This window comes from Cyprinodon tularosa, unplaced genomic scaffold, assembly GCF_016077235.1.
Source record: "Cyprinodon tularosa strain WSP-4 unplaced genomic scaffold, ASM1607723v1 ctg559, whole genome shotgun sequence".
Taxonomy (NCBI): domain Eukaryota; kingdom Metazoa; phylum Chordata; class Actinopteri; order Cyprinodontiformes; family Cyprinodontidae; genus Cyprinodon; species Cyprinodon tularosa.
The window spans coordinates 156,496-179,981 of NW_024039295.1; the positions used below are offsets into that span (position 1 = coordinate 156,496).

The window sequence follows — 23,486 nt, forward strand, 5'->3', positions numbered from 1 at the left end:
GTTTGTACTCCGAAGTAACAAATTTAAGCCCCTGAGAAGGAAAGTCAGTATTAGGGCCAAGTGAGGAAAAAAATATGGGGAAGAAATTTTTCCTTCTTCCTAACCAAGTGTAAATGGTCCGTACTAATATAGTGATTTTTCAAGACATTACAAGTGATATTACATTAAGTCATTAACTCATTCATGTACACACTTACAGGTGCTGGTCATAAAATTAGAATATCATGAAAAAGTAGATTGATTTCAGTAATTCCATTTAAAAAGTGAAACTTGTATATTATATTCATACATTACATACAAACTCATATATTTCAGATGTTTATTTTGTTTAATTTTGATGATTACAAATGACAACAAATGAAAATCTCAAATTCATCATATCAGAAAATTAGAATATTGTGAAAAGGTTCAAAATTGATGGCCCCTGGTGCCACACTCTAATCAGCTAATTAACTCAAACCACCTGCAAAAGCCTTTAAATGGTCTTTCAGTCTAGTTCTATAGGCTACACAATCATGGGGAAGACTGCTGACTTGACAGTTGTCCAAAAGACGACCATCGACACCTTGCACAAGGAGGGCAAGACACAAAAGGTCATCGCTAAAGAGGCTGGCTGTTCACAGAGCTCAGTGTCCAAGCACATTAATAGAGAGGCGAAGGGAAGGAAAAGATGTGGTCGAAAAAAGTGTACAAGCAAGAGAGATAACCGCACCCTGGAGAGGATTGTGAAACAAAACCCATTCAAAAATGTGGGGGAGATTCACAAAGAGTGGACTGCAGCTGGAGTGAGTGCTTCAAGAACCACCACACACAGACGTATGAAAGACATGGGTTTCTGCTGTCGCATTCCTTGTGTCAAGCCACTCTTGAACCACAGACAGCGTCAGAAGCGTCTTGCCTGGGCTAAAGAGAAACAGGACTGGACTGCTGGTGAGTGGTCCAAAGTCATGTTCTCTGATGAAAGTAAATTTTGCATTTCCTTTGGAAATCAAGGTCCCAGAGTCTGGAGGAAAAGAAGAGAGGCACTTCATCCACGTTGCTTGAAGTCCAGTGTAAAGTTTCCACAGTCAGTGATGGTTTGGGGTGCCATGTCATCTGCTGGTGTTGGTCCATTGTGTTTTCTGAGGTCCAGGGTCAACGCAGCCACATACCAGGAAGTTTTAGAGCACTTCATGCTTCCTGCAGCTGACCAACTTTTTGGAGATGCAGATTTCATTTTCCAACAGGACTTGGCACCTGCACACAGTGCCAAAGCTACCAGTACCTGGTTGAAGGACCATGGTATCCCTGTTCTTAGTTGGCCAGCAAACTCTCCTGACCTTAACCCCATAGAAAATCTATGGGGTATTGTGAAGAAGAAGATGCAATACACCAGACCCAACAATTCAGAAGAGCTAAAAGCCACTATTAGAGCAACCTGTGCTATCATAACACCTGAGCAGTGCCACAGACTGATCGACTCCATGCCACGCCGCATTGCTGCAGTAATACAGGCCAAAGGAGGCCCAACTAAATACTGAGTGCTGTACATGCTCATACTTTTCATGTTCATACTTTTCAGTTGGCCAACATTTCTATAAATCCTTTGTTTTTATTGGTCTTCAGTAATATTCTAATTTTCTGATATGATGAATTTGAGATTTTCATTTGTTGTCATTTGTAATCATCAAAATTAAACAAAATAAACATCTGAAATATATGAGTTTGTATGTAATGTATGAATATAATATACAAGTTTCACTTTTTAAATGGAATTACTGAAATCAATCTACTTTTTCATGATATTCTAATTTTATGACCAGCACCTGTATGTTGGCAAAGCTACATTGTAGCCACAGCTGCCCTGGGGCTAACTGACAGAAGCAAGGCTGCCATACACAGGTGCCACCGGGCCCTTTGACCACCAGAGATACTTATAACTTTAACTCCACTACATTTCAAAGTCAAATACTGTACTTTTTAATCCATTCCGTTTCTAGGAAGCTGCTAGTTCCTTGGTCCTTTTGGCTCAGCTCAGTTTTGTAATCCACTGTTGCTGTTTTTCTTTTTTGAAATGCAATTTCAACATGCAGGATAGCAGCCCTTAGGACTGAATCTGGACACCACTGTTTTAGAGATTTGACGTGGCCAAGTTGTTCAGTAGGATGAAGTCATCAAATCAAATTTTTAGTTTGATTGATTTAACCTTAAATTTCTATTTTATAGTGAAAGTGTAAGAATCGAGACACTCTTGTTTTCTCTTTGGTTTATCTTTAAATAAGAAACACAGTAATAATAAAAAAAAGCTGTCCTTATTTTTTATGGTATGGTTATGCTGAAGTTCTTTACAGGTGGAGTAGAATTTTCTGCAATGTGGTTATACGCATCAATACATCAGGTGGTTTTATGAAAGTTACAAGGTTCTTTAAAATTGCACTGAAAATTATACAGAAATGTTTGGATATTAGAAAATTTAATTTATATTTTTGCATACTTAAGTACTTTTCAAAAGTGAGTACTTCAATACTTTAACTTAAATATATGTTTGACTTAGTAACTTTAACTTATAGTTGAGTGAGGTTTTACCTTGAGCATCAATACTTTTACCCCAGTACTACTGTTGAGTACTTCGTCCATCACTGCCTGGCATCCACCAAACCCACAGCTTCATCAGATTCCAGATGGCGGAGAGCAACCTGTGACTCCAGAGAAGGTGTCTCCACTGCTCCTGAGTCCAGCGTTGTGTGTTTTACACCACTGTATCCAACGCTTTGCATTGTACTTGGTTTGTGTGTCTTGGATGCAGCTGCTTCACCATGGAAACTCTATATACTACAGCACTCCATCAGCACTCCGTCAGTTTACGTGGCCTATCACTTCATGGAGTTTCTGTCATTCCCAAAAGCTTTAAGCTCCTTATAATACAGCTGACAGTTGACTGTGGAATATTTAGGAGGAAAGTTCATGACTGGGTTGAACCAAAGGTGGCATCCTCTCACAGGTCTACAAAGGAATTCATTGAGCTCCTGAGAGAGACTCTTTCTTTTACAAATGTTTGTAACAACAGTCTGCATGCCTAGGTGATTCATTTTATACAAATGGGGCCACGATAGTGATTGGAACACCAAATTCCAGTAGTATGAATGGGTTAACAAATTGTTTTGGCAATACAGTGTATCTTTAGGAAAATATTCAGACACGTTTTACTGTTTGCTCCCTTCTTGCATGAACACAAAATTTAATTAAAACACATGAATCCAAGTTAATGTGTTAATATCAATTTATTATCTTTTTTTTAAATCACTTTTTAAATACCTCCCTTGTCGTTTCCAACACACATATTGACCCTTCTTTCTTCCCGTCCTCAACCTTATGTTCAGTTTAGCATCTGCCCCCTCCCCCCCGCCCAAAAAAAAAACAGTCACAACAAAAAAATAACAACCTCTCGACACCCTTTATCAAAGCAGGGCAATTACACCCCCTGCTTGGAGAAACTGACTGATCTTTCCCAGAAATCGCAATCACACCAACGTCCGCACATCATGGCCGCCCCACTCCTGTCAAATCTTGGTTTGTACAAGGAATTTTACGCATGCACTGAGATTCCAACTGAGAATAATGTATTGGTGTAATACAGGAGTTTGTCTTGAGCTGGTGTTTCTGATTCATACAAACAGCAGAGTGATTATCTTTCTTCTTCTTTTTCCAACCCAAAAAAAAAGGACATCATGCTTAGAGAAAAAACAATAGCAAACAAGGAACAAAAACCTTTGAGTGAACACTGATAGTTGTTGACGGGCTGTTGCGTTCACTGCTGCTGTGCTGGCACAAGAGGGGGCCACAGCAGCTCAGTCGGAGCCCGTCCTGTCATTCCGCCATCTTTTTTTTCCTCTCCACTGCCTGCATGCTGCATCCTTCGGCAGTTTGATCCTCGAAAACTAATAGTTAATAAAAAAAATTAAAAAAACAACAACAAAACACTTAAAGTAAACTAGGATTACATTCCAGTGGCCTGTTTTTTTTTTTTTCCTAAAAAGAGTCTGGAGGAAGGGGGTCAGAGGTCAAGTGAGCAGCTAGAGAGTTGCTCTTACCGCAGGAGTGTCTTTGTCTTAAATACAGTCATTTCCGAGTCTTAAAAAAAAAAAGTGGCATTATAACTAGACTTTACCGCTCAACACACATACATAGATCATAAACAATTATTAACCATCCCCTTAATAATAGTCATTGATATCGTCGAAGACAAACCACACCTGACAATGCAACAGATTCATCAGCTATTGTTGTTATAATTCATTATTTTACAGTAATAGTGGGCCCTTCGCTTGTCGCAAGAAAAAAAAGACATGATCACGACAACAATTACACCAGGATTAGTTATGGTAATATCCACACCTATAGAAAAATGCAGCTGGGGTTCAACGGCTCTGGAGTATATAAAAAAATTACTATCATTGTCTTTGCTCATCTATAAAACCAAATGATTTGTTTCTGTTTTTTTTTTATATTCCCATAAATATATACAGTAAAAGGTACAAATAAAAAGTGGGACAAGTGATTCTAAATGTCAGTAAACTCGGACGGATACAGTACTTTTCAATGTGTTTGCTCTTTTTTTTTTTCCTTTTTGTTTTGCACATCTATCCCATGCACTGGAGTGACACTTATGTTGTTGAGATATTCAATAAGTCATTCTTGTCAGAAAGCTTTTTTCTTAAGGTATTGATACACGTTTCAAACATCTCTTCTGGTCAATGCTGAGTCTTTGGAAGAGTCTCTTTACTTTACAAACATTCTGTGTTTTAAGTATAGTCAAATAAATTAAACAATGAAAAAAAAGTGGATGGCACAACATCCCTTTAAGAACCCCTTAAAGGCATTGGTGATGTTCCAAGAAAATTGTTTTAGTGTTTTTAGACAGTTAAGAAACAAAATAAGAGTAGATCTAAAAAAAAATATATATCTTGAAGTTATCAGACTCAAGTAACACATCTTTGAATATCATCTTTTTTCCATTTCTCTCAGGAGAAATGAAGCATCTGGACACCAGAGACTAGACAGAATGCCCCCCTTTTTTCCTCCCATGTCCTTTTTCTTTCTCCATTCCATCAAAGAACATCATAGAAGAAGACAGCAGGGTTCCTACGAAGTTTACAAAGTTATATTTAAGCATTTCCTGGAAAGAATCCAGGAGCACTCTTTTTAACCGGAAGTAAAGGAGGATGGAGGAAAGGAGCTCCATAGCTTTGCAGACTATGTAGGAACCCTGGGACATGGCTGCTCTCCCCACTGCCTGTCTGTCTCTGGGAGCTGCAGGAGGAAATAAAGGCCAAACGTCCTCCTGGTCACACATCCTACCTTACTCTTTTTATACAGTAACAGAGATAAAAACACTGAATAAAAACATCTAATCTCACCGAGATCCAGTGAAGATACAGGTGGTTACATTCCTCCCCTTGTAATATCAGTGAGAATGGGAGAAAATCTCTTAAGCCAGTCTAAAGAGGCAGGCTGCAGCTCAATGGTGCCAGATTACCCCTTCCTTCTGATCTCTCTGACCTATGGTGCATAAAGATCTGCAGGTCTACTGTTCCAGGTGTTGAAGTCTGCCGCGAAGATGGAGGAAGGTGGTAAGCTGAGAGTATTGAGATGCAGCCTGTAATAGCTACCTTCCTAAATGGATCCCGCTCTTCTTGCCCCCACGGTGAAGGATGTTCTACCTCTTTCTAAGAGTAGGAGAGGTGGGAGCCATTGGAGATGTGTGAAGTGACCGAGGTGCTTCGGCTCAGGACGCCGTCGCTGCCTCCAGCTCCACCGGGGCCCCCGCCGGATGCCGTCCTCCTCAGAGGCTGGGGGCTGTTTCTCAGGGCCATCAGGTTGGGGGTACCACGAACGGCCAGCCCACCGCCGCTGTATATCCCGCCCTGCGATGAGGAGGAGGAAGACGAGGAAGATGAGGGGCCAGAGATGGAAGGAGGCGCAGGTGGTGGAGGAGGAAGCATGGCCAGGGATTGGGAGGAGGAACGAGAGGGGAGGTGATGGGAGAAGGGCAGGGGGTGTGGGTGGGCCAGGTCACCGCCGGAGCCTCGCACTCCAGCCCACTCCCGCTCCCTCTCCTTCTCCCGCTCCCTGTCCCGATCTCTCTCCCGCTCCCGCTCCCGGTAGAGCTGCGGCGTGCTCTGATGGTGGTAGTGCTGGGGCAGGTGATGGCGCTGGTGATGGGAGGACGACGAGGAAGAAGAAGAGGAAGAGGAGGCTGAGGAACGGGATGAGTGGTGCATTTCCCTGCTGTCCCGCCCGTGCCCAAGAGCCATCCCCACACCATGGGAGGAGGAGGAGGATTCGCTCCTCCGGTCCCCTGAGCTGCTGCCAATGCCACTGCTGCTGCTGCTGTTGTGGCTGCGGCGGGACAGCTGCTGCGACATGTTCTGCTGGTGCACCCCATGGCTCCAGTGGCCAGCTGAGCGAGAGCTGGAGGGCTGAGCGTTGGAGTAGCCCTGCTTGGCGTAGGCCTCACCAGGCATGCCCATCAGAGCCATGTTACTAAAGCCGAGACGGAGGCTTTCAGAGTCAAAGGCCTCAATCTCACTGGCCTGCCGCTCCAAGAGGGTGCGGATGCGTTCTGAGCGCTCATTCTGCAGAGACAACATCTCCTCCTCGATCTACAAAAACAATGAAAACACAAAACACATGTTGAGATTCTGTGTTCTTATCAGGCTTTGCAATGAAGGTGGTAGTAACCAAAAACACACACATCAAACCTTCTACACTGCAAAAACAGTGCAAGAAGTTCTTAAATTAAGTGCATTTACCCTTAATTTGAGTAAGGAAATAAGATGATTTGTAAATTAAATGAGATTTGTTACTTTTAAAATAAGATAATTGGATGATATGCAATTGAAATAAACAATGTAATTGTTTTTTTTTTATTTTAAATGTAAATTGTCTTGTTCAATTGGCTAAAAGTCTCACCTCCTCAATTCAAGAAAAAATGCAATTATTTTAGGAAAAAAATACTTATTTAGAATTAATTTTTTGCAGTGTACATGCAGCTGCTTCTTCTAAGTTTGTTCAAACTATGAGCTTATCTGGGTGTCTATGTATTTGAGTCAGAAAATCAGAGATGCATAATAAATTCTGTATTCTTTTTAAATTAGCTCTCTAACCCTCTGCTCCAGTAGTGCTCGGCGGATGGACACCCTCTGCTCCAGGTCCTTGACCTCCCTCTCGTGCTGTGTATCCGTGTGGATCTTGATCTTGCTCTGGTAGGCGTTAAGCAGCTCCAGCTCCTGCTGCAGCTGCATTCGCAGCACCTTGTACTCCGCTTCCTGAGTCTCATCCAACCGCAACTAGGAGGCAAGAACAGCGAGGAAGAGAGGTTAAAAATGGGCCTGGATCTCAGACGTTGTTATAATGCCTGGTTTTTGTGATGCAAACAGATTCAAGTAATCATTTTAAACACTTATTCTGAGCAATTTAACAGAAAAAAAAAAAGTTGGGAGAAACATGTTCATCCAGTAATGCAGAACTGTGGACTTCTTAAAAGCTGTTGAGGTGTGCTTCGTTCAACCGCAGCATTTACTTTTTTATAGCTGAAATCTATCAGAATGTCCCAGCTGGTCTAACTTGGAACATTTCTTTACCTCTATCAGATTGTAAGAACATCTCTTGTCCACGGCCCTGTGCAGATGATCCCATGAATTATTTGTCAGGCAGGTTTTTGTGGAAATAAGAGGTCAGTTGGACTCTAGGATCACGGCCAAAGACCTTGACTGCAGGCTTCACCAATAATTCAAATTATCAGATAAATTGTTGATGTGCATCTTAAACTTAGTAAAAAGCAAAGAAAAAACTTTTAAAATTTGTTGATATTTGCATGTTTGACCTGGACATGCATCAGTTGAGGACACAGGCTAGGTCTTACGTTAGATAAAAATGTTTTTGACCTCAGTGGTTCTTTAGATTTTTTCGCTCTCTATGAGGAGAGACACAGTGTTGGGCAGAGGTGATTGTCATGTGAGGTACTTACAGTTAAACAGAGGGTTAAATCCTAACCTGCCTCGACCCTCTTCCAATATATTATTCAGTCATAACCCAAACTCTGATGAAAAACGTGGGGAAAAGGCAAGAGCTTGTAAAAAATCCTAGAAAAACAACCCCAGTGTGTAGGACAGGCTCATGAGTCGAAAACCTGTGTGTTTTTGGAAACAAAGACAGTTTAGTTTTACTGGTTTCAATCATATTACATGTTTAAACTACAGTAAGTAACATCTAATTCCAACTAGTTCCCTAAACCAGTACTGAAGGATATATATCTGCACTGATTGCAGCTTCAGATGTAAAAAACATAATGATGGAGCCGTACATGTAGAGGAATATGTAAGGAATATGTAAGTGAATATGTATATAAGGTAAGGGTGTTAACCACTGCTCCACCCTAGTAAGCAGTAATGGTGAACGGCTGTGATTGTTTAACTTTTAAATCAAGCCACAGATGCTAAACTGGACTTCATCAGATTCTTACTAATGACCTTATCGTTTGTTTCGGGTGTGTTGAAGCAGAGTAACATTTAAATTACAGAAGAAATGCAAGTCCAGAGCATAAAGCCCCTGAAATGCTTTTAGAAGACTACCACAGATTTATAGCTTTTGCAGGAAGGTCAATAAGGGGAATTTATATCACATGGTCTGTTGCAAACATATGGTTGCCAGTAGCTTTTCTCTTGCTGCTCATTTTTCAAACATCTAATAGTTCTGCCAACTGATTTTTTTTACAGCTCTAGCCATTGTCCTATGACTCCTACCAGATTCCACCACCATTCTTTACCTAGTAATGATGTACAGTATTTTGCATGCTGGTCAAAAAACTCAGTTGTTATTCTCATTGCCGAACCTAAAAACAGATATGATCCAATTGTATTTAAATGGTGAGTACCAATGTAAAAGGGGCTTTATGAAATATAAGCCTTGCTTCAGATTTTCATGTGAAACAAAAGTAAGAATTCTTTCTAGATCACAGTTATGCAATACGTTGTAATAACACAAAATCCCAATAAGGATTAGGGAGTATGGATGTTTTTATAAGCCTCTGTAGATTTTTAATCCAGTGACGTATAGATGTATACATCTAAAGAAAAGAGGAGAGAAACCATGAGACATGTCTGTATTTAATTAATGCAGTAATTATAAAGAAAGTCAAGTAACAGAGATACTACTAATGTGAGTTGCATTAAGTTTGGTGAAAATCTGCAAGATTGCACTCAGATCGACCTAAAATTCCTGCTCCATCGGCCTTATGTGGTTATCCTTTGTTCCTCCAGATGTTTGTCTTCATTTGGAATAAAATCCTTTCTTGATTAATCCTCCTCAAATGTTTGGGATGAACAGAGCAGGGTGGGTTATCAGCTCTGAACCAAGGAAGGGGAGTTTTTGTAACCAGCTGAAGGATCAGCTGGTTTGGCATACAGCCATGAAGGAGCAGGTTGAATGTGAAGTGATGTCTGTTTTTACTCACAGCCTGAGTGGAAAGCATGTCGTTGATGGAGTGATCGTACTGCTCAGCCAGGATGGCCAGCTTACGGGTCTGCTCATCCTTCAGCCGCTTCAGCACAGCCTTGTGCTCCGACTTGGGGGTGTTCTCCAGCAGGTGGTTTCGTAAGGCCTTGTACTGGCGGGTCTGGATCTTGCAGGTGTCCTGGAACTGACGCTTTATCTGGAGCTCTTTGGACTGGAGGAGAGAGAGAGGAGAGATGGAGAAATCTGTGCTGAAAAGCTTCTGTGGTTCACAGAGAGCATGAGTGAATAAACATAAACAATAACTGATTTGTAGGCTTTTGAATTAAAGGGTAGCTTGAAGAAAAGAAGGCGAACATATCTTAAAGGTATAGTGGAGGATTTTCGCAGATTTTTGAAAAGACCCGCCCTCTCCACTTTTAAAAAAAGATGCCGATGCACAACCCTGCACCCGCTCCCGAGAGAGAACTCCTATTAAACATGTGCCAAAGCATAACCGAGTCCATTTCTCCATGTGCACGCTGTGTTTAAATGTTGCTGTTTGCATCGCTCATACAAGCTTACCTTCCATGCAATTTTTCCACTATGTGAAAATATGGATGAGCAAATAGGAGAGCCTTATGTCAACATGTCACCAGAATGATGGACAATTACGAGGACCACTTATAGTGATGATCCACATGGAAAAAAAAATCGTCCACTATACCTTTAATGATGAAGCCTTGTTTGTTGGGCATAGTTGTCACTTATATGGGTGTATCACTTTAAACCTCAGTTGCACAGTATTAAAAAAAAAAGTATTAGTAGTAAAACTACTTTGGCTGTTTTTGTACTGCCATGATAAAGATTAATTTATGGAAGAAAATCTGTGTCGCTGGGATTTGAATTAAAAATGCTACTGAAATTTAAATGTTGTATGTTTGTACTTACTGTTTCAGTGTTAAAATATATTCAGAACACATTTTAGACCTAAAAAACTTAATTGTCATTATTTTTACACAGTTGAAATTTCATTTGTTATTTTCTCTTCAAGCTAAAAATTCACATAACTATTTCAAAGTGATTACATTTTCAATACTTATTTTTCAGTTTAATTTTTGAGTGTTAAAAAAATCTGAAAATCTAAAAAAAAATTCAACCTTTCAAAATTCAAACTCAATATTTTCAGGCTCCTGAGATTCAACTGGCTCTATTTCACTGTCTTAAATTTGGCGTCTAAATTCAGTGTAAAAAAGGGAAGGGTTGCTTCAGGTCACAGACATTAGCGATGGATTGGGGTGTCCAACACCCAGCCAATCCCGTTACGTTTACTTAGTCACGTGACGTGATGCTTTTGGTGCTCATACTGAAGGAAAACCAGCATCACGGAGCTGGTCATGCAAGTTAACGCTAATTCAACGGTGAGTTTATTACTTTCATTTTTCTGTAGATGAGTTAGCGTTAGCTTGCATGACCGGCATCGTGAGCACTAATGAATTTATTTTGTTTATGTCTTTGCTTCCATCTCCTTGAACCCTGGTCGGACCCATAGATGGCCGCTCACACTGAGCCTGGCTCTGCTGAAGGTTTCTTTCTGTTAAAAGGGAATTTTCCTCTCCACTATCGCCATATGCATGCTCGGTGTGAAGGATTGCAGAGAGTCAATGAGTCCTCGCAATCTGCTGACTTTCCCCATATAGAAACATTTTGTTTTGTTTTATCGTATTACCTGTATAAATAGATACAGGTTTTTCTAATTGTTATTTTTTTCTACTTAGAAGTATAAAGTTTTTGAGCAGCCCAGTCAAAAGTCCCAACTATAATCTGAAGAGGCACCTTAAGATTATGGTCATGGTTGGGAGGGCTTTCAACCTTTAAGTTTTGGAGCTTATAATAAAAAAGAAAGCAATATTTGTGAGCACTTTACCCCAAAGGTTTTTAAGAGTCTATTCTTTGTTTTTGAAAATATTTTAATCGTCTGACAACCCAATTATTTTTCTTGATGAGTAACGATTCCCAAAACTGGTGTTGTGACCTTTATCAACCAGGGAAGGGTCTTAATATCCACTACAGAAATTAAACTAAAGACATAAGAGCATCACTTGAAAATGGACAAAAGCATCTACTTTGGTTTCAGATACTGTTTGTAATATTATTACACCTTTGGTTAGTTCATTTTGTAGAAGCGGTTTTATACTCAGCCAATAGTTTATGTCATGAATCCATTCTGGTCGCATTTGTGGGTCAGAAGATGAAGGTTTTAGAGCCTCTAATTGGAGAAGTGCTCTTGATTGTTTCCTGAGGGGAGACCCAAGCTTTTCAGCTGCAGCTCCTATAAACGCTGGAACAGTCTCACTCTTTCTAAAATCTTCAAAATCTATAAAACGAACGAAATCTATAAAAAAAAAAAAATCTTTTACTGAGTATTTTATTTATTTACTTTCTGCTTTTGTCATAATTTCATCTTCTATTTTTATTCACCTATTCAACCCCTTAGGTATTTTCTCATATAAAAAGCGCTTTATAAATAAAGTTTTGATAAAAAAAACAGTAAAACTATGTTAAGATAAACAGCTACATTACAATAATAAGCTTCTATATTGTTTAATCTGAGATGACGGTCTCATTTCCAGAGCTTGGTAGTAACTGGTAACATTTAGAGCAAGTTAATAAAAAAAAACTTACATATATATATATATATATATATATATATATATATATATATATATATATATATATATATATATATATATATATATATGAAAGCTAAAGATGACCTTCGCCTCAGCTCCAGGAAGATTTGATGACTTCATGTTACACTGAGGAACATTAAAAAAGACTTACAACTCTGATTAGATTTAATTTCTAATGGTTTGGTCTACAAATGTCACTATGAAAAAATAATAGAGGTTTAAATATATTGATCTGCCTTTTATTTCCTCACCTTATGAACATATCAGCGGTAGCTTAATGTCTGTCTTTATTTTTGTCTTGACTCTGAAGATTCAGGTTTAAATTTTGGTTAATACATAAAAACAGCTTTGTCCCTCTGACTGCCCTTTAGATGTTTCTACAGCTTCATCTGAGTCCAGCTGTGGTAAACTGGTTTGGTTAGACAGGATGAAGCCCAAACCCGTCTATAATATGTCTAGGAGATGAAAACCAATGTCAGATGTTTGGGATCAAATGCTGCTGTGATGGATGGTCATCCAAACCAAGGGAGGAAGACATTTCTTACCTCTTCAGTCAGCGAGTAGACTGCAAACCCAACAGTCAATCTATTAGAGATATAAGGCTAGATTTTTGAGAAAGAAGCTTCCAGGACAAAAATCTCTGAAGTAATTCACTAATCTTGCCAGCATGACAGAATCCAGAAGAAAGCTATGCTTAAGTAAAAAGCGCCTTCAGAACTGAATAGGCTAACAACTTTTTAGGAGGAATCCAAAGCATCATGTTGGGATGAAACCAGGAATCCAACATTAGGTGGCCAATACCAACCCCAATAATAAAGCATGGTGGTTGGAGCATTATGGCGTGGGGATGCTTTTCAGCAGCTGATTGAGGTGGAAGGAAAGACAAATGCAGCAATGCAAATTAACCCTGGATAAAATTCAGATCCAGTGAGCTTTTAACGAAGCTTCTGATTTTAGCTTCTGAATCGGGAAATTAATAAAGGTCGATTCTACTAAATGTTTTGCTACCTTCAGCATCTTTAATCTACTCCAATTAAAGCTACAACACCTTGACCAGGGGTGTTCAAGTCCAGTCTTTAGGAGCTACCATCCTGTAACTTTTAGATGTATCACTTCCCTAACACACCTGAATCTAAAGGCTCAATTCCCTCATTTAGCTCAGCAGAGGAACAGTAACAAGCCACTCATTTAATTCAGGTGTTTTAAAAATGGGGTGCATCAAAAAGGTGCAGGATAGTAGCTCTTGAGGACTGGACTTGAGCACCACTGACCTAGACATATCACACTGGACTAGATTATTCTACACTAGTTGTAGAATAAATAAAACCAGGTCTGGAATCTGTGGAACTTCAATAAAGACCAATTTTTTAAATTTTTTTTTTTTTTGCAAATAGATGTTTTATAGGTCAAGAGTCAAATACGACCATTCCCTCATTGGCTGTAGATGATAAAAAAAAATCGGCTGACTTTTCCCACAGAAAGGCCATAAATGGGCATACATCAGCACAGTGCAGATGTGCCAATGGGTAAGTGCTTCACGTTGCACAAACACAAACATGCAAGGTTAAGCACATTTATGGGCATATTTTTAGACACAGAGCTTTAAACGAGTGTGTGGATTTGTCTCTTTTCTGTTCTTTGGGTTTTTTGAATATCCTGCACCTGAGCTGAACGTAGGTTTGGATGTACGCAAGATGATTCCTTTTTCCGTTGAGCTTTTAGCCTCAGAGAGAGGAGATGGTTTACCGTTCTGCAGGACAACCCAAAACCGGAGTCATGATACCAAACGAGTGGCTTTAGGACAACTATCCTCGAGCAGCTTAACTAGAAAACATCTGCCCACCAAGATTCCCCATCCAAACAGCAAAGAGGAATGGGCTGAACTGGATACAGGTGGGTTTGCAAAGCTGGATGCATCTTGTTTATGCAAAAGGTGCATCATCATGTTGAGCAAAGGCTGCACATACTTAACTACATCTGATTTCCTTATTGATTTTTTTATATATTTTCCCCCAAATAAAAAAAAAATACACTTTATTCATGCCATTATTAAGGGATGTTGTGGGTTGAATTTAAAAGTAAAACAAGTATTTAATCTCTTTAGGATTAAAGCTATAAGGTATCAGCAGGGTGATTATTTTCTGGATGCACTCTGTAAGATACATCAAGACACTGCATGACACTCAAGAGGCAAAAATCTGCCAAATATTAAACTTATTGATTTCTTGGGATAATTATATGTCAATCATATCTATTTCTGTACTTCAAAAAGACGCCATTAAAATGTAATGCAAGATGAAGCTTTAGCCGTTATCAGGTTGAGGATGTGAACAACAAATGGACAGGAAACGGATGTGATACAGGAGGGGAAAAAAAGACGGGGAATCTGGAAAAAAAAAAAAAAAACAGAAAAAAGGGAGAAGAGAAAACAAATGAAGTGACAAAAATGGATTAACATAAAAAAACAGACAAGACAATGAATTTAAAACAAAAGAATTTATTTCTGTGCAAATAAAAAATCTAAATATAACAAAAAAATGTTTTTCATTGCTTGGGAGCACACAGCGTTACAGAATGCCTTCAGTCCTGCAGCTAAAGGAGGACAAGAAGAAGTAAGGCAACAATGCAGCATTACTTTTAGAAATACTGCATAAATAAAAACAAAATAAAAAAAAACAGGGATATAACTATAGGAAGTCAAAACTCAGTCATGATAAAACACAATGCAACATGTAAACATGGGTGATAACTGAACAAAGATGCAAATCAATGGCAAGATACATTCAAAAAAAGCAGATTTTTCTTTTAAAGCTCCACTTTGGGGTCATTTCACAGCGAAAACGACTTTTTCTTTTAGTCGTTTTATCCTCCATCATGGCTTAAATCTCCTCCAGAAGCACAGCTGTTAATTCCTTCATTTTCACTGTACAGCAAGCTTTTCTAACCATCTCACTGGATCCAGATTAAACCTCTGCCATCTATGTATGAAAGCTCTGAACTTTGCAGACATTTGGTAGCAGTTAAGCAAGAGGTGGTAGAAAAATAGCCCTTTGGTTTAGCTTTTAGAAAGACAGGAAGTTTTTAATCTTCCATCATTTAGCTTGGTCACTGAAAATCTTTGGTTCCTGATAGAAATAAGGACACATTAGGTGAAGTGTAGCTGCACCAATGCTGGAGGTTTTAAAGACCTGACCTTGATAAAAAAGAATAAATAAATCTGATAAATCTTTTCTTCCTTGTTTGCCCTCTTTTTCTTATAAAGAATGAAACCACCTTTAGGAAAGAGAGACGGGAAATGTTAATATTTCCAGACTTTTATCTTTTGGTAACGAGCCGTTCTGTCCATCACATTCACATAATGTGGCTTTATATATTTCAAATGATTGCCAAAGCAATATGGCTTCAATAAAATAAAGTCATGCTGATATATTAAATATATTAAGCTATAAGTACTACAAGATATATCTTAGTTTTTATACGCTTTCTCTTATATGCTACCTTTCTTCACAACAGATTAAAATTTGTGCAAACAGTTGAAAATAGGCACTTTAACATTGAAAAAGGGGGAAATGTTTACATTGTAAATCATAAGGCTATTGCATTGAGCGCAATAAGATCGCAAACGTAAAGGCGATCTGAAGAAGGCTGATTTCACATGCTTTATGAAACTAGCTTTTAAATGCGACGTCAATATTTTATTGGCACATTATTGTATTTTAATGAGTTTAAATGAACTGTATATTTTATTACTCCAGAAAATCTAGCAAAATTAAGGGAAAAAAACAACTTTTAGTTTAAATATATGAATTTAGCAGGAAATAACTCACGTGTTAAAAGCTATCCCAGACTGGTTATATGAAATCAATGCAACTAAATCCTTGTTTTACACTAAGGCTTTAAATAATAATAATAATAAAAAAAGATTGGTGGCTCTGGGAGCGTTTAATGACAGATCCACTGCAGATTAGCTGAGGTATAAATGTCCTGGTATACATGCACCTTCTTGTAGCCACTCTTAAAATGGGGAAAACAGAGAAAGTGCCAGGTAATTAGGCATTTATCATCATAATTCATTAATCTGTTTTCTGTTCTAAGCATCAGAGCATCTGTCCAATGTTAAGTATGGTGGAGGATCTGTGATGCTCTGGGCCCACGTCTCCTATATATATTAAGGAGAAAGAAACTTTTCTATTTCTTCTGAGCTTTTCCATTTAAAAGAAACACATTTAAACTGAAAGGTTGAATTTTCATCAATTGACTTTGTCATTAAGAGATGGATTTGAGGGTCACTTTCATCTAACATGGGGACAGTAAATTAGTCTGGCGCTGTACATCTACTCGTCCCTTTATTGCACTTTTATTCTGACTGATAACTAGTGTTCAGTGTGACGTTATTGAAATCGCTCTGAAATCAAAACCCTTTTTATTTTCACAGCTTGTTTAGCAGTAAGGAGTGAAGTTTCATTTGTGGAGAGTAACACTGACATATTTGTTCTGAGCACTGGCAAACTAGTGCGCACATTCAGATAAGACCACTATAAAGGAAAACACAGGATTGCACAAAAATAACAGAAGAAAAAAAAAATTAAAACGGTCTTAAAATAACAATAAAAAAGATTCTTCTTAGAAATTAAGAACAAAATAATAATTGATGAATTTTTTAAGAACTTTTACAAAAAGCACAATAGGGAAATGGGAAAGATTCACTGCTTGTTCAGACCTGAAACCATTTCAGGGAATCAGAAATGAGACCATGAACCTGTTTGGGGGAATCATCTAACAGGAGGGATCCTAAAGTGATGATGATGATGATCAACAAGCTCAAACACACATTGTCCTACACCTTCTGCTATCTCCACGGCCGCATTTTCCCCTTCACAAACCTTCCAGATGCAGTTCTCCTAAGTCCACATTCCCATCTCCCCTCCTCTCGATACATCCTGTCCCTCTCCTCCCTCCTCTTCCTCTCCCTCTCTCTCCTTCTTCTCTCCCTCTGCCTCCTCTCTCGGACCTCCCTGGGCAAGAGCCGAGGCAACCTGCTGGGCAGCTCCTTCTTCAGGACGCCCAGGGTTTGAAGTTTAACCCGGAAACGGAGCGGTAGGCTTTTAAGGATCCGCCTGGCGAGTTTTAGGATGATAGTGTTAGCAAAGTCCGCTAGCACGCCGAGTGGGCGTCTGCTAAAACGCCTCAGCCACAGCAGCAGTTTAGCTAGATGAGAGGTGCTGCTGCAATGAGCCAGATGCTCAGACGGCAGGCTCTTTAAAGGGACAGGGATCCTGGACTGACGGACGCCCCAGTTGCGGCCTGCTTTGGGGAACATCTCGTAAAGGTTTCGCTCGGCCATGCCACCCAACACCGACTGGCACATGGCAAACAGAGGGCGGGGCAGGCGGAAAAGCACACGCATGCACAAGCGGTTGAGTTTACGAGGAGCCTGTTGGAAGAAGTTGCGGGCCGGTCTGACGACAAGAACCACAAGCAGATAGAGAGAGAGAAAGAGGGAGGGAGAGCTGAGGAAAGAGGCAGAGATTAAAATGATGGGGATGTAGTAGATCCCTAAACTGAAGGACAGGCCTAAACTGAAGAGACCGCTGCCCCAGAGGCTGAGTGACAGGAAGGTGGAGAGAGACAGCGAGCAGCACGACCGCAGCAGAAGGTACGAGAAGAAGAGCGCCAAGAAGGCCAGCTCTGCCGAAAGCACCACCGAGGCCACGGAGGGCAGGGGGGGAGAGCGGCGGAGCGAGAGCAGGAAGATGGAGAGCAGCAGCAGGGTGAGGTTGGAGGGCTGGGCGGCGGCAGAGAGGGAAAGGAGGAGGCAGATGGCGTGAGAAAAGAGGGAGGGAAAGGAGGTCTGGGCAGGGGGAGCGGTAGGAGGAGAGGAGACGGGAACGGGCTCCAGCTCCTCCAGGGTTTCAGGAAAATAAAACTCTGAAAGCTCGTCCAGCTGTCGCTCGCGGTGCCGCCTCCTTTCTGGGGAGGAGATGAGCTCTGATGGACATCCGTCGGCCACGCCTCGGCTCTCCTCTTCCTCTTCATCAGTGTCAATGTGACAAATCTTATCCTGCATTTCCTCGTCCTCCCACCGTACCCCCTCTACTTCCCTCTCCTCAACATCTTCATCTTCTCTTACATCACTTCCCTTCCTTTCACTAACCTCATCCATCTCATACTTCCTTTCACTATCTGAGACATGTCCTCCATCCACCTCCTCTTCTCTAAAATCATCACCATCTCTGAGCTCTTCCTGCTCCATCACTCCATCCCCCTCTGCTAACTCATTATTCCCGGGTACCGCCTCATCGTCCCAGCTCCCGACGGGACCCTCCTCAGGCGAACCCTGGCTCTGGGCGCTCTCACTCACTTTGAGGCTTTTGGGCTGCTGCCGGACCTCCACGGCGTGTTTCTGCCTCAGTTCCTGCTCGCGCCTCTTGTTGTACTCCATCTGGTTGGTGAGCTCCGTCTGGTGCTGCGTGCGGATCAGTTCGGCCCGCGTCCGCTGCACCACGCCCAGCTGGCGGAACTCCAGCTCCTGCGTCGACTCGTGGTGGCGCAGCAGCATGGCACACTCCAGGTCCTTCAGAGTCTGCTTCTTGTTGAGCTCCTACAAGATGAATTAAAGCATCACTTCAGTTACCTCTCCTCACATCTACAGCACACAGCATCAGGAGGTTATAAATGAAGAAGACAGTCGAACCTCTCTGAGCAGGTCTTGCTCCAGGTTGTGGCGGCCCAGCAGCATCTTCCTCTTGTACTGCCGACTCTGGAGCTCATAATACTGCCTCTGCCTCCGCAGCAGCCCGGCTTCTTCTTCTGCCTGCAGCTGCTGCATACACTCCTTCTGGTGCACCAGCCACTCCTGCTTCTCCCGCTTCGGTGTGGACTGGTTCTCGTTCAGCTCCTTCAAAGAGATGACAGCATCAGCAAACAATTAGCACCAGGATAACGGATAGGTCAAAATAATCTTCAGCAGTGAGTGTCTGGGTTGGGTTTGGAGGCACCTCTTTAAGCTGCTCTTTGCGCTGTCGGTACTGGCGTTTCTGGGAATCCAGCAGACTGGTCAGCTCCTTCTTCTGCTGGCCCAGGATGTGCTGCTGGAACTTCTTCTCCTCTGTTACGACAGCCTTTGTCTGGGCAAATCAAAAAATCTCAATTAGAAATTTTTCAAACAACAAACATTTCTTGAATGTGAGAGCAGCATTTTTCCACAAGTTTCCCCTGAACTGAAGAAGTAGATTGTGGTAGGAGTTAGGTTAGCTCTTCTAGCTCCAGCCTATGCTCACCTCCTTCTCCAGGACAGCCTGGTTCTTCTTTGACAGTTTTTCCAGCTCCATGGAGAAATTGTTCCTTTGGTTTTCCAGCTCTTTATCCAGTCTCAGCTGGTGCTCGTCCATCTCTGATTTCAGCTTGTTCTCCAGACCCATCAGCTGCTTCTGGTGCTGCCGCCGCATACGTTTGTACCTACATCAAAATCATTCAGCAGGAACGACTTGAGCTCCAACACCATTTTTATGACCTTTCTGTGCTATGAATTAGTTTTTTCCATAATCTAAACTTTCCACATCCTTTCTGATCTTACCCCGACATCTGCTCTCTGAGAGCCGAGCCCTGCTCGTGTTCCTGAATCTGACGAGTGACCAATGAGGCGGTCCTGATGGTGGCAAAGTGGTCCCGGCGTCGCCGTCTGCCGCCGCCTCCCCCTCCCCCGCCGCCACCAGACGAAGCTTCCCGTTGAGAGTCCACCTCTGGCTGATATGGATCATCGTAGATGTTGTCATGGCTCTATAAATGGAAAGAAACTTTGAATAATTTTTTCCTAACCGATTTAAAGTCTTTTAGTATTGTGATCTGCCAGTGAAAAAAAAATATCATGAATTTAATAACAAATATACCAAAATAATATCTGTACTTAACATATATATTTTGTTTTATTTTAAATAAAATATTCTGATTTATTTTATTTGATCAAAATCTTAATGCTACTTTTTGGGTTTTGGTAAATAATAAGATTTTCTGGTTTATGCTATACTTCCATAACAAACTAGGAGTCACAAGTTAAAGTATTAAGCACATAAATGTCTCTTTGATGAAGAACAATGGTGTCCAAAAGAGCCTTTCTGACCTCAAAGAAAAGGGCAGACAGTTTCATAATTTTGTTTTTTTCTGACTTAAAACAAATAATGCTGCTTTGTTTTTCATCATTTCAGTCCAATAATTCTGCTTTTCCAATAGTAGCACAGACATCTCTAGATGGAACCCTGTAGTGCCGTTACTTCACACTTCCTCTAGGGGGCACTAGTTAGAATTTTTGAATTCAACCAAAACAACTTAATTTTAGCTTTCAGGCACTGAAACAGATACTGAGTGTATCAAACCCAAACATCTTTAAAAGGATCTTGAACCAAATAACTGGTTAAAAATCAAAAAATACATTTTGCTAATACTATTTCTTGCTGCTGCGACTGAAAAACAGAGCAAAGGTACATTTCTCAACTGTGAGATCAATAAAGTTATCAATCAATCAAAAGGGAGCATTTAGCTACTACTTTCTGCTCCATAATGTGTTTTTATTACCTCATAGCTCTTTCTTTAAAACATGCAATAAACAACAGAATAAAATAAAGCGCCTGGACTGACCAGAGGTTTGTGCAGGACTGAGCTGTTGGAGGTGACGGTGTGCTCTCCCTCCTGCATCATGACCATCTCTCCGCTGTCATCCGAACCGTCTGCCAGGCTGTTGACCGAGCTGCTCTGAGAGCTGGCGCTGATAGACATGGACGGTAGAGAGTGGGAGCTCTCCATACTGTTCACTGTCCCGGTGCGCAACATGTACCCTTCCACATCCTGGGGAAAAAGACGGAAGCAGAATGAGGAACTTGGATCTGAAATAGAGAAAAACTATTTTTCCTCTGCAGGTTATCTAGAAATGGTGGCATAAACATACCAGCTTAGAAAATAAAAATATAGAAGATATATTGAATGACAAATGAGTTTATGATCTAATTCAAAATGGATGGACAGATAGGATCGAAAGATAATACAAAAGGAAATTAAGTCTGACATATTCTATTTTCTAAACTTTCCTTTTCTCCTCCATCTCAACCTCACCTCTTCCTCATCGCCTCCTTCTGGTGCTGGACCATTGTGGGCCTCATGAAACAGGATTTTCTTCATCTTGCGGTACTGCAGATTGTCGAGCTCCCGGACAGCATCCTTGGTTCGCGCGATCAGGTCCATCACTACAGTCATTGGACGCTCTCTGCATAGGAAGTGGTGCTGAATGGAAGGACAGAGCAAGGAGACAGAAACAGGGGGGTGAAAATATGACGGAGGGCCTCTGTTGGTTAATGCTTTTAAAAGAAGAACCATTAACTCTTAATAATAAAAAAAAAAACATTACTACACCATTAGCTCAAATACTTTGATTCCCGGTCATATTCATCAGCTCAATGTATGAAATGTATGAAAATTGTGACCTATCAAAATAAAACATCCTGCAATAAAAGACATTTCCTCTAATCTCTTCCAATTTGTCCATCACCAAAATAATGCTAATAATCTCAAGCCTTCCTGCATCACTGCACAACATTCATCTCTAGAATGTCTGTACCTTAAGCAGCACATCAGAGGTAGGTCTGTCCGGGGAGAGCTTCTGCAAACAAGAGTCCACAAAATTCCGGAAATAATCTGACCTGAAAAACACAATAAATAAAAAACCTTATTTTCGTTGCAGAGTAGGCTATAATTCAAAGATGTTTTTGCATTAGACTGTTGGATGTTTGACTTGTTATGCACTCAACAGCTGCTCTGCAATGATTTTATCCCCACCTTTCCTAACCCTTCCTGGGGAATACCACAGGGCTCTATTCCCTGTCCTTTTTAAATAAATAAACAAACATATTTTCCAGCAAGCATAAGATTTCCCGATTTTTATCCTTTATTTTCTACTGAAGCCCAATGGACATTTTTCTTCCCAGCCGCTACTGTACTACCTTGTAAAGAAGATATTGTTTAATATAATATGAATAATTATATAGATTTTTTTAGTTTTTTTTTTTATTAAATAATAATTCTTGCATTGAGACAAAACAAACCTAATCTTGTGGTTTGAATTGTTAGATTTGCCATTTTAAAGATTACTTTTAGACTAGTTGGTTTAGTTTTGGATCGAAAAAAGGATCCGCCTTTCAAATGCCTATCAGTCCAAGGATGAATAATTTTTAAGATTCTTATTTCTATAAAGTCAGTTAAGCTTTATTTGAATCGCTACATATTTATGCAAATGTCCCTCTCTCAGGTCTTGGTCGACGCAGCTCCTAAACTAGAATACTTCATCATGACAAATAAAGTAGAAACCTTTATTTCATGTTTACCCTTTTCCAGAACAAATATTTGAACCTCTTCTTTTAGATCAAGGGTAAAATCATGACTACCTTCATTTCAAATCCACTCTTTGATTTTAGTGTCATTGGCCTCTCCTTTGTTGTTAACCTTAACTGCTCCTTTGTGCCTTTTATTGTTTGGTTTGTTTGTCTTGTGGTCGGTTTTATTGTACAGCAGTTGTTGTAAATAGAGGTACAATGCAATAAAGTCAGTATAACTTCTTTCAATCACCATGAAGGCTGTAGGTTTTTTTTAATTTCAAATATAATTTAAGAATCTATTAAACAATCTCAGACATCTTGCTATGTTGACATTAAAGCCCCATAGGAAAGGGACATCATAATGATGTAATAAGACAACATTATTGTTTGAAGTGACAGAACATGCAAGTAAAGGCTTGTTTGCTTCAGTGTTTACTTTGTTTTTTATTCATCTAGACAACTGAATATCATCTGAAGCAAGATAATTAGCTTTTGACCTAACCCTAGCGGATAAAGAACCATTCCCACTCCGCCTAATAGTCATTTCTCACCAGTGATTTGACTGCAACACGGGGCTCTCATTCTGGGCGATGTGGTATAAGGCACTCATAGCATTCATGTTGAACAGAGGAGGCTTTCTCTCCGCTACAAAGTGACAAAGCATAACACAAACAAAGAGTGACATAAAAGAAAGAGGAAATGGTTTCAGCTTTATGAACACGTCTATCATTTAGACTCTAATGGGACTATTTTAGGGCCATCTCTTACCCAGCTCTATGCAGGTAATGCCAAGTGACCACACATCCACCTTCCCGTCGTACTGTCCCTCATCCATGGCCAGGATCACCTCAGGGGCCATCCTGCATGGAGGAAACAAGAAATCAACAACAACTCGGCCATTTCAATCTTTCTTCCTTTCTTTGATCGTTGAACACAAAGCTGCCCCATGGGGCGGTTTCAT

At 40.5% G+C, this 23,486-nt stretch overlaps 1 protein-coding gene across 2 annotated transcripts in view; it reads right to left on the bottom strand.

Annotated features, from left to right (window-relative positions):
- Nucleotides 1-3,964: 3,964 nt before the first annotated feature.
- Nucleotides 3,965-23,486, bottom strand: part of taok2b (TAO kinase 2b) — a 32,244-nt gene continuing 12,722 nt past the window's right edge. Inside the window, exons 8-20 of one of the 2 annotated variants that reach the window (XM_038305442.1) lie at nt 23,294-23,385; nt 23,077-23,170; nt 21,772-21,853; nt 21,270-21,437; nt 20,799-21,005; nt 19,741-19,943; nt 19,445-19,622; nt 19,163-19,291; nt 18,859-19,062; nt 18,526-18,765; nt 9,494-9,706; nt 7,146-7,328; nt 3,965-6,641 (exon numbers count right to left, since the gene is read on the bottom strand). In XM_038305442.1, coding sequence (XP_038161370.1) covers nt 5,706-6,641; nt 7,146-7,328; nt 9,494-9,706; nt 18,526-18,765; nt 18,859-19,062; nt 19,163-19,291; nt 19,445-19,622; nt 19,741-19,943; nt 20,799-21,005; nt 21,270-21,437; nt 21,772-21,853; nt 23,077-23,170; nt 23,294-23,385 — 2,929 coding nt within the window. In that variant the 3' untranslated portion in view covers nt 3,965-5,705. Of the gene's footprint in view, nt 6,642-7,145; nt 7,329-9,493; nt 9,707-16,078; nt 18,766-18,858; nt 19,063-19,162; nt 19,292-19,444; nt 19,623-19,740; nt 19,944-20,798; nt 21,006-21,269; nt 21,438-21,771; nt 21,854-23,076; nt 23,171-23,293; nt 23,386-23,486 lie in introns of those variants that run through there. The other variant, XM_038305441.1, reaches the window with a different exon arrangement.